Source organism: Ambystoma mexicanum, chromosome 6p (assembly GCF_040938575.1).
Source record: "Ambystoma mexicanum isolate Mex_15411 chromosome 6p, UKY_AmexF1_1, whole genome shotgun sequence".
NCBI classification, from domain to species: domain Eukaryota; kingdom Metazoa; phylum Chordata; class Amphibia; order Caudata; family Ambystomatidae; genus Ambystoma; species Ambystoma mexicanum.
The window spans coordinates 998,927,350-998,939,389 of NC_090935.1; the positions used below are offsets into that span (position 1 = coordinate 998,927,350).

General features: G+C 44.7%; 1 protein-coding gene across 1 annotated transcript in view; it reads right to left on the reverse strand.

Annotated features, from left to right (window-relative positions):
- The window catches only part of ALDH7A1 (aldehyde dehydrogenase 7 family member A1), a 441,053-nt gene that overhangs the window by 277,039 nt on the left and 151,974 nt on the right, over positions 1-12,040 (reverse strand). Inside the window, exon 5 of the mRNA XM_069625599.1 lies at positions 4,435-4,558. Coding sequence (XP_069481700.1) covers positions 4,435-4,558 — 124 coding nt within the window. The remainder of the gene's footprint in view (positions 1-4,434; positions 4,559-12,040) is intronic.

The following is a 12,040-nucleotide window of genomic DNA, read 5'->3' on the forward strand; positions in this document are numbered from 1 at the left end:
CCTAAGCCTGACGACGGACAAGTGGATGCCTGGCCTCAAGCGTCACTGCTCTCCTGCAACACCACGTGTCAGAGAATGTACTTTGGCTTCTCCCTCTTATCGGACGCCTCGTGTCCATATTTCGTTCACGGTTTCTCCCCAGCTGATTCGAAACTCACAGGTTCTCCCTCTTCCACGGTCTCCACCTCCATGCTTTATGACGCTGTCGTGGGACTTACCCGATGTAGCATCAAAGTCCCTTTTCTCTGTTTGCATTATGCTCGGTATTCATCCAATGATGTTCTTCATCTTGGTACCATCCAAGTCTTCCCTCATACCGGAGGGCTTTGCATGGCAATAACAAATATTCTAGTGTGTTCTTCATGTTTTCTTTCATTAGATGTTCTAGAAGATGGGTTGATGTTAGGTGGTTTAGGGATCTCCTCATTGGAACAAGAGTCCTTGTCCCTAAAGGGGGAGTCTCTCTCAGTGAGGTCCTGCTTGCCACTACACATAGGGAGGGTATTGCAGAGCGGGCTCACCTCCCTAAACTCGCAGGGAAAGGGTCCCCTTTGGGGAGACGCAACGGATTCGTGACACTAGGAAAAGGGGCAAATTAATTAGAAACAGCACTCCATAGATTTGAATTGGTAAATTAGGAGCTCAAAAGCTTCTTATGCCGGGCTCGGCAGAGGAAGGAAACCTCAAATCTTGATGCCTAGTTACTTGGTACAAACCTGGGCATGAGCCCAGATAGCCTACCATTTACCTGGTATGGGGACTGTGAGAAAACAAAGGGCGTCTCACCTGCTAGTTCCCTGGGACTTGTCATTCAGGTGGTCAGGACACGGCCATCACTTTTGGATCCAGTTCCTAGGGATCGGCCAGTGCGGGAGGATCACCTAGATGAGGGGTCTTCGGGGAGTGGGGGTGAGGCAGTCGATGGTGTGACACGGTATTCCCCTCACCCTCCCACCCCCATTTGGTTTATCCAACCCCATACACTTTTTTACACAAACACTGGGCCAAGGACAAGGGTAAAAGAGTAGCAACATTAACTTTCACACATCATACTGGAGACGTCATGCTAATTGGTTCAGGCAAAGTCAGACACTCGACTCAAGTGCGTTCACCTGATACTAATTAGCTCTGCTCACACAAATAAAAGGCAGAACCTAGAGGCTCACTCTAAGCAAGGCGGAACACTAGTATGAGCAGAAATTCTGGGGCAAAGGCAAAACTACTGGAGCAGAGCGACAGACAAAGGGACGAGAGCAGCAGGTCAAAAACCCCCAAGAGTTCCCTACTGGAGGTCGTTGCCTCTGACATGCCACAAAAAAACATATGGAGAAGGACAGATTCCACATCAGAAGACTGCATTGTGTTTCAAGGACGACAGCGACCCTCCTGGGTGAACAACAAATTGGGAAGGCGAGGTGAAGCCTGTGTTACTAACCTTGACTCGTAAAACCAAGAAAGAAACACACACAGCCGGTGAGTTGGCAAGCGACTTGAGAGACCGGTGTGTGCTAAAGTTTGAAGTAGAAAAATGATATCGCAAGTGAAGGCTACATGCATGTGGATGAGAAATGAAGAAAGGCAGACCTGTGAAATCAGCAATACTAAGTAACAGTGGTCCGGGGAAAGTAAGTAGCCCACTCAAAAGTCTCTATTAAGTACATTGTTTGAGGCCATAAAGCAAATGAACAGCAAAAGGGAAGTGAAGTGAGCAAGATTAACTCCTAGAGAAGGGGAGAGGGAAAGTTAAATGGTGAACTTGGAGTCAAAGTGGCCCTGCGGTGGTCTGTAAAGAAAGCCACGCACATTTGAAAATCTTCAACATCCCAAAGTGGTCCGAGCCGACAGAAGGACACCCGAAGTTTAATAAGCTTGGGGAAGGGAGCCTCCCTTGCAAGCTTTTGTTGAACTTTGTAGTAAGAGGTCTGCGCCTGACAGACGGGGACCTACCTGATCTGTGTTGTGAAGGGTCTCAGCCCGACAGAGGGAGACCTACGTGAACTTTTTGTTGACATTTGTTTTTTAAAAGAGACTTTAACGTGGAAGGCCAGGTGGACCTCAACCCACATTGTGGAACTGTTTATTGTGTTGAAAGCCGATCCAGAGTATGTCATCCTGCCTACAGGGACAACCTTACTCCGTGAGGTCTAACATGGGGAGGAGAGCTGGTTCAACCCCATTTATTCTTTTGGTACACCGATTTTTCCTTTACATACATTTCTCCTTTTTACACTTTTTGTACAAGAAATAGGGCAGGCATTAGGTTTTGTAAGCATAGGCCATTTTGATTTGACAGACTGCACTAGGACGGTTTAGTTTATCGTTTGATGGTCAAGACTACTCCCATCTTATAGGGCGCTGTAAGTTTTTTCAGCCCCAACAACTTCAATAAAGGTTTTACAAATTGTAACCATTGTGTCAGTGTCAAACCTGTGATACCAGGCCTCCACTACACAACCAATCTGCACAACTGGCTGCTCGTGGCGCAAACAGCTGCTCGGTACCTTTGACATGGGATCCAACAACACCTTTGCAGTACAAGCCACTGGACAGATTCTTGCACACTGATGAGTCTCAGGATGTCGTCCCCGTTTTCCGGGGGCAATCCCCTTCTCATATGGTTAGGGTGGTGCAGCCACCGTTCAAAAGACCCCTTGTGGTGGCAATATGAGAGAGGAGCACATGGGAAGGGAGTTCTCCAAAAGGACTTTGGGGATGATATCCCAGAGAGAACACAATGCCCCCATAGCCCACCTTTCTATAATACACTTTCCTTATCAAACTCCTACTAGCCAGATACCAACTACAATTCTCGTATACCAATGTTCTATTATCAGATAGAGAAGGGAGATCTTGCTTTTGACAAGAGGCTAAAGGAAAGGCTTTGTCCACCATGGGCAAGTTAAAGAACTTGGTTATTCTTTTGGAACCTTTGTTTTGGTGGAGAGAAACCCAGGGAAGGGAGCCCTTTCCATGAACTGTGAACACTATCTATTTTGAAGCCTCTGTTGGATTTATACCTTTTTGTTGAACTTGAACATTTGCACACATTCCGAGCCAAAGACATTACCCTCAGCACTGTATAGTTATTTTTTGAATGAGAGGGCTAAGATAGGCTTTCGGACACAGGACATTTTTGCTTTGGACATCTTGACACAGGACAGACCCTTAGTTTTTGGTTGAGGGAGGGAAATACCTCCTAGAGTAGGGACAGTCAGGCATTTCCCCAACCCATTTTATATTTGAATAAAAGTGTGTAACTACAAACATGGAGTACTCTGTGTCCGCGCCTCATTCCTTGTTCCTCAAAAGACCCTTTAAGGCCCTGGCTTGTGCTCTGCATCAGCAGAACATTTGATGAACCTGTACTGGAAAGCCCTGCTCCAAAAACACGGTCCCCTCAATACTGTGCAGAATTATTCATCTTGAGCGACTTTTGGAAAGCTACACAGAAGCGTGCTCATGCCTGGCGGGGTTCGTTCTACAGCCACCCGAACCTCAAGTTACTAGAGCTTGCAGGGATCAACATCCACAACAGTCACGAGGTGAGGCACTGAGCAAACAGCCTGCATGTTGGCCTGAGATAGTTACCAGTGGGTCTTGCATGCCTTAATGCATACACCAGTAACAACCTGGGATCTAACCACCCTCCCCCCACCAAGTCCCGACTTGAGCATGCATCTATGTGAGAAAGATTTAGCCCCCATCAGCACCTCTGTACAGTTATATCTATTAGGTCTAAACCACATCTTGGAGCTTCCCTCAGCACAAACTGAACAGTACCAGCCAGTCTGCAAGAAAAAACGAAAATCCCCATAAAAAGGGCCTGGGCAAGTGCCAAAATATTGCCCCTTCTGTTTACTTGCTGTACAGCCAAGTCGAGAATGATCTGGGCTGCCCAGATTCGAAAAAGAATTGTATACCAATAGATGCTGATCTGCAGAGACCTGAGGTATAAAGAGTAGCGCCTAACAGTCCAGCCACACATGCGGGGGACATAGGCGCTGGAGGCACACTGACACCACATGTCAGTCAGCAGAAGAGCAAGAACAATGCACAGTAGCCATTAAGGGGATTTCTTAAATCCAGAAAAAAGTAGAGCATGTGTGAGAAAAAACGCATAGCTGCAGAAATGCATGGTCAGTTCCCTTAAACAGAGCAGATAACTTGGAACAGGCACCAAGGATATGTAAAATGAAGGGATGGGACAAGAGAGCAGGCAGAGCCACATGTGCACCCAAAGCTCCGCTTCGTGGGCCTTTTCACTTGTTGATGCTCCTGCAGAAAAATGATCATGGCCCTATACATATGAATGGCATCCCACGTACCTGGAGGAAATGGGACTGGGCGTAAGACAAAGTGTAAGAAAAGCGTTTAAGGTTGATATTTTCAAACAAGTGAACCATGAACTATTATGGCATTGCTACAAGGGCTTACTTTCAGAAGGGAGCACTGGTCCGCCAATCATTCGCGATAACCCAACAGCGTAGTCACAAATGTCGACATACTCCTGAACTTCACCAACACCCTCCACCAAAATCTTTCCCATCTCCAGCGACTCCTAAAATACAGAAGTGGAATTAACAAAACCGTATTGTGATGCTTCTGTAACATGCCATTCAACAGATTTAAAGCATGAACCAATCTTTTTAACATTATTTCCCCAAAACTGAACCACAATTCATGTAGATTAAAGTTTTACTTTAGAATTACATGCAACACAGGAGAACATCTAACATAGTTCATCATATTGGAAAAAAAAGCAAAAATATGTAGAAAAGGATAAGGGCACAAACGAAAATTGTACAGTGACAAAAACTCATCACAAAGTCATATTTTTGCATTATTGACATTCAACAATTGAAAGTCTCTGCATCTGTGTTAGCGATAACGTGCAATTTGTATCAGTAGTTTAGTTATTTGTTTTGTGTTGCACCCCTCCAGGCACTTTGAAGGCATTTTGTTTCTTAAACCACTCACTACTAGAGTAAACACACTTATACGGAACTAGTACATTTTTATCAGGCTCATTTCAGGCAACGTCAGAAAAACTGAGTCAAAACTAGTAGCTTTTTAATTTATGTTGAAGTGACAAATTCAGAACAGTGTTGCCTATGAAATGACTGACCATTTGCTTGGGGAGCTTTTTATAAAAATGGATTGCCTTGAGAAAGCGCATGGAGGTGTGAAACATATTGCTATGAAACATACCTTCTTAATAAAAGCAAACAATATCTATGCAACAGATGTGAAAAATGCCAATTGTTTAATATTGTCATTAATAGACAAACAGGACACTGAGATGTCTGGATGTTTGACGGACCATCCAATTATCATTAATTTCACAGATCCAGACAGAGGCACATTGTCAGACACTGCGCCACAAAAGATCAGCCCTACTTTAAAAAAATGAATAAATAAAACAAAGGTTACCAGGGGGCAGACACCTTACAAGCACATTTGTGTTTACCTGCAAAAGTGTTGGGCGGGTATGTTAATGTGGAAAGAGGTCATTTGTATCTCTAATCAAGACACTGGAAGAGTGGCATTAATGCCAATAGAATTTTCTTTGCATTTCTGTTCCTAAACCCAGTTTACAAGAAGACATTGTGAAATAAAGCCAACAGATTACCCCTAAAAGAAAAAGAAAAAAACAAGGGACCAAATAAACATACGCAAGTCATGAACCAATAAAGCTCTGGGTAATTTCCAGGGACAGAAGACACCACAGCCAGAAGTAGGAGAAGCAGATGGTGTCTTTAGAGGGGCCACGGAGATCTGACTAGGCACCGACCAAAGCCATGTTAGCAAGTCCCACGTGCTTTACAATGCAGACATAGAATTTAGTAGCTCATTTTCACACTCCTTCCCACCCCCAGACACAACGGATACATTAAAATAATGACTTTGAAATGGCAGGGTGGCATTGCTCTAGTCTTTTGTTGAGATCAACAATAAACTAAACCTTTTTCACTTTGCACATTACTATAACATAACAAGCTCTTAGGAGAGCGCCAATCAGGATTCCGTCCACAACATGGCACTGAGACTGCCCTCATTGACCTAAAGGCACAAATAGATGAACTAAGAGATAAAGGAAAAATGTCTCTCCTCTTGCTGCTGGACCTCTCAGCGGCGTTCGACCTCGTGGACCATTGGGTACTTTGCAGCCACTTAGACTCCGCCGCACATTTCTCCAGAGAGGCCATAACTTGGATTGAATCCTTCCTTAGTGACAGGACCATGAGGGTGTTCTCCCATCGGCAGCGGCGGCCCCAATCCCCATCCGGTGTGGAGTTCCTCAGGGCTCGTGCGTCTCCCAGACGCTCTACAACATATTCACTAAGCCCCTTTTTGATGATCTGGACCATCTCGGTATCACCTACACCAACTATGCAGATGATACCCAGATCCTCCTCCCACTTTCTGGGAATTACAACAAGGATTTGGCCTTGGTAAATAGGGTGTATATCATCGTCCAGGCATGGATGGCAACCCACGGTCTATGCCTGAACGATGATAAAACAGAGTTGATCATCCTAGGGTCACATTCTAACATTAAAAAACTTAGCCAGGACTATACCTCATTTGGAATTGATGGGAATATCATTAAGGTATCTAAAGACGTGAAGACACTTGGCTTCTATTTGGATGCCACCCTCTCTTTCGATAAGCAGGTGAAGTCATTGGCTTCGGCCACCGCCTACACCTTCAAACTCTGAGCAGGCAAGCACTTTCTCTCTGACAACCACTGCCTTATCCTAGCGAGAGCACTAATCCTCTCGAGGCTAGACTATTGTAATGCCCTCTACATTGGAGCAAATAAATCCATCATCCACCGTATTCAAATACTACAAAACAATGCCTTACGAGCCACCCTCGGTGTATCTAAAAGATTGCATATTTCAAAGATCAGGCGTCAAATCAACTGGCTGTCCACCCAAAACAAAATCCACTTAAAAGTAGAGTCCCTGGTTCACAAAGCCCTGAATAATGCCGCACCGAACTATCTCTGTAACAAATTCACAAAAAGAAACTACACGCGCCCTACCAGAACCTCAAATGCCAATAGTTTCATAATTCCAAGATTCAGGCTAACGAAGGCGGGGGGCAGTCCAGCCACCCAATTACGGAACTCTCTGCCAAACCCTCTACGGGAGGAGCAGCCCTTTCCGAAATTCAGAACCAACTACATCAACCTGCTGAGGTCGGCCAATGATTAACCTATTGGTGCACACTTATCTTTACTCAACCCTAGCACATACACATCACCATCCTGTTCTCCTTTGATCTTATGGACCGCCTCACTCCGCCCCTAGTGCCTGTATGTATATTTTTTTTAATCCTATTTTGTATACATTTTGCATGTATTTTGTGTGTAAATTGCAATTGCCACCTATCTGTGTTATATTATATTTTGTAGATAGAATGTAACCATTGACCTTACCCTGTAATTTAAGCTTCGCATTTTCTGTACTGCTGCGCCCGGCTACCTTCGGGTCTGGTGCGCATTACAAGTGATTAAAATAAAACAAACAAAAACTATGTGCATCTTTACTGCTCAGGATGTGTGGCAAGTTCGGTGACCTAAAAGCTCTTTGTTTCTGTGAACCACCAAAATTTGCAGGAGCAAAAATATGTGCAAACAATTTAAGGGCATTGTACTTTAAATAATTTGAAATTCTATTGTACATACTTTCGGCCAAAAAACATCTTGTAACAAAAAACATCAAGGTGAGTATCCCATGAAAAAAGACAGAAGAACCTAAGGACCGGAATTCATGATGAAAACAAATGAGTGAATTTAGCATAGGCTTATGCTAGACCTACAGTAAGTTATTCAAATATCCCAGAACATTAATGAATTGGCCCCTTTTAGAAGAATTACTAAAAGGGAATTATTTCACAGGTGTGTGCAACGTGTGCATTTACTGAATCGATTCCTAGTTTTTTCAGATCTGGACTATAGTTCTGCTTCGGATCCATCTAGGTCACTTTGGGCTTGGATTGGTAAGCATTTTCCTGCTTGGCTAAAGGGCTTACAAATGTGTTCTGCCAGCTACTGGTAAGCGAGTTAGGACTTCTCCACAGTCAACCAGCCATTTTACCCGACACTGTAAAAATACGTAATCTTGTACAGTAAACTGGTTGGTCAGGTCAGCTGGATCAGTCTCTGCTTTTTAAAAATGGATGCTCCATAGGATATTTTTAAAACCATTGGGACCAACCAGTACTTAGGGAGCAATTTAATAATGTACCTGTGTGGTCCAGGGGAAAGAAGGAGTCAATTTCTTTAAGGGTCCTAGGAGGGCAAACATCAGCAGGTGATCCTGACATTTTGCTAAAACCAACTAATAAGACACTCAGTATGTGCTAGTCAGTTAAAAGCCTCATTTATTCTTTGGCTTCATGACTGCACTATTTTGTTTGAAAACAGCCATCCTTATATCATCAGTGAAAGTCACAATGTTGGCTTTTATATCCATTAAGGATGCTTTCAGAAGTTGCTTCAAAATGTTACTTGTGGTTGCCAGCTGGCACTCAGGACTTTCTGCGTGCCTTGAGGTGGTCTAATCTATTCAGACCACCCCATTCTCTTCAATCGCTTGCTATATTACTGACATGGCTTGTTTGAAGCAGATATTTACTACTGTGGTTTCTTTTGGATTTGACTGCTGCTATTTCATTTTGCTCCTAGGAACAAAAGTGAGGATATATGCCAGTCTAATTAGGTGCCTACGGAACCCTTGTTTTCATTGGTGCAAGCTAGTGCCATAGTATCTTGACTGCTTCTCTGGCCAGGAGATACTTTAACTCCACCAGTTTGGATGCCGCATGCAAGGGATACTTGATCACATCTGTGCCAAATACTATTTGTGCAGATTATTGCCAGAAACATTTCTCTACAGGTGCCATCAGACTAGCTACAACTTTCGGTAGGGTGGCCAGTGCTAGTATGATCCCAGAGGTAAGCAAACAAGTAAGAGAGAGAGAGAGAGAGAGGCTAACACACATTCTGTGCAGACATAGACCAGTCCAATACAATGGCATTCTGCTTATGGTCCCACCCTTTATGCACTTGTAGATACAGTAACCTGTCCAATGTTGTATCGGATGCCTTAGTGGCATCATGCAGTATTCAACATATAAATAGGTTAGGGGGACTTCTCACAAGGAGATTCAACCACCACATGTGCTCTCCTCCAGTGTCCAATTGATTTGGAGTCCCAGTGATGTTCAGAAATAGATTTCCCATTCCCACCCAATATACTGAGTTTAAAAGCCACGTTGGGCTCCATGGAATCAGGCATCAGTATGTTTGGTCTTCACTGCACAATCTGTGTGCCGGTGGAGTACTCTTCCACCCTCCTCCCCCTTACAAAGACACCACAACATTTAGCAGGCAAACGTCCGTGGTCTCATCAGCAGGATTCACCACGGACAAACCAGCATTCTGCCCAAGTTGCCATTTTACAGGGAACCGAAGATTCACTTGCAGAACTTACACCAGGAATAACAAATAAGAACCCCAGCAAGCATCTGCTGGATTTCTTTATTTATGTGGGCAGACCAAAAGGTCTTCTCCGTCAAGTTTTAGGAGTTTCATAATCAATTCAGCATCATAAAGGCAGTTTTTATTGTAGGTTCGGAGCTTGCAGGAGGCAGGGTTAGTTTATCCCCTGCATAGCCATGACACAATTTGAATGCTTTTATTTAAATTCAGGGGTTAGTTGGGGTGCACTGCTACTGGATTTATTGGCTTATCTGAATCGATTCAGGAGTCCTCTATGGGAACAACGTGAACTACTTAATAAAACAGTGCTAGTTGGAAGGCTTTGAACTGGCATTGTTCTATGTAACTCTCGAGACCATAGTTTATTTCAGCCTGCAATACAATTACAGATTCAGAAAGGGTGTATGTAAATCAGGCCTGTCCGAGCCGAAATAGGGTAGCCCAGCTCGAAATCTTGGGTCCCATCTTTTCTGGCCAAGCCCAAACCAAACCCAAGATCCATTTCAGCTCCAATGAAGTCAACAGTGAAGGGCGGCTTAGGTTGTCTTAGCACTGCATTCTCTGGACCCGCACCTGGTCTTCACATCCCATTTGCGGTGACTTATGCAACAATGACGTGCAATGGCAGGAAGGATCTGAATGAAATGAAACTGAGGGTTTTCTTTCTAGTGGAGATTCTGGTGTGCCCCAGACTCTCCAAACTAAGACAGTCCCAGGGATGTAGATCCCAGCTGCTTCTTTGCTCCAGCAAAGTAGTAAGGGATATGGTGCCCTTCCCACCAGCAATCAGCTCCCCACCCTGTCAGGCGGACCAAGTGGGTCTACCTTCTGACAACTCTCACTCTTCCAAAGCTGTTGGGTTAGCCTTCCCAGATATTTGCATACTCCACAGACCTCTCTTCCAATTGGTCAGAGTTCATGTCTTAAGCCATTTCCTATGGCTTGCTCCCTTTCCTGGTGAGATTGGATCCTCTTTGACCGCTTCTCTACTAGTGCGCAATGATCTGGTCTGTTCTCCGACTTGCAGTGGCTCGACCTTGACTGCTGCATTCTAACAGTTTGCCTACCATTGATTTCTCAAGCACATTTTTATAGGCCTTGTGAGTCTGTTAATTTCCCCCAAATCAGCTGGTTCCATTTTGATAATTTCTCTCTATTGCCCTTTTATTGTCTCTTTTGGAATTCCTTGGTTTCCACTTACATTTGCAGGTTTGCATTACCTCTATCCTTAACATGGAATGGTGGCCATCTTGTATACAGAGGAGGTTCCTCCTCACCACCTACCCCACCAATTCCACTCTGCGTACTTAAGCCGCAGCTTCCACAGGGACCTTGCAGTCCAATTTTGTGAAGCCAGTCTCATGCTTTTTACATCCACTATGCTTCTACCATCTGTTTATTTTTAAAGGCACTCGCTTCCTGGGATTCCACTAACAGAGTCCTGCAAGCTCAGGGAGACACCATTTCTTCTGGTCTGCATTCAGAGTTGGCCTCACGGCCTGCTCCTCTGGAATAGGATGTCCCATGGAATGCTGCCCACATGCTTTCTTTAGAGAAAGTCAGGTCTGGCATCTTTGCCATCACCATCTCCAGATCCGGCCACAGCTTTCGATCACCTCTAAAATTAAAAGCCTCAAAACAAATAGGCATCATGACCTACGGTGCTGGCTCAAATTACGGACACTTACAGTCTGATTCTAATAGCACCCATCCTTTGCAATGCCAAGCCACCCATCGACCCTTATGTTCCTCAAATGGTCCAAGACTAAATCTCAATTACTTGCCCATCCTCTGAGCTCTTTAACCACTCCCTCAGCTGGTGTCTCCTTCAAATCTCCAACTGTTTGTACACCTATTGAAGAAACCCTCTGCTGACCCAAATGTCTCAGCAAACTATCGCCCAGGTTCTCGCTTTCCCCATTACTCAATAGTCCTTGAGCGGGTGGTCTTCGACTGGATCATGAAGTACCTTGAGGATAATGGCTTCGGAGATCCACTTCAATCTGGCTTCCTGGTCCCCTTTTTTAGGACAAGGTGGGTCATTGTATGCTGGCGACCACTAGCAGCGTGCATTGCTTCCTCCAGAGAGGGACTATACAGTAGTTTCATCCCTCCCTGGAGGCACGGGATTGAGGACTTTATAAATGGCTATAAATCTGGTGTTTACTTTATCTCCTCAAGGTTCTGACCTTGCAGCCATTTGTGTAGAAGAACAAGTTACTTCTTACCTTGTAACGTTCTTTCGACGGGATGTTCCTCCGACGTATTCCTCATCTTAGATATCTCCTTCCAGCTCTGCTGGCCTCGGAAAATTTTTTCTCTCTAGAGGGCGCTGCGCGTCGACGTCCTCCGAGTCGATGTCCCTCGACAGCCGCCGTGTCGACGTCGACGTCATCCTGCCTATAAAGGCCGCACGCAGCGTCCGTTGCTCAGTTCCGTTTTGTAGCCCACAATAATACTTTCTGGACTAAACTAATCACCCTGGAGGAGCGTAAGCTGCAACAACAAGGGAAGTAGAACTGCAGGGAT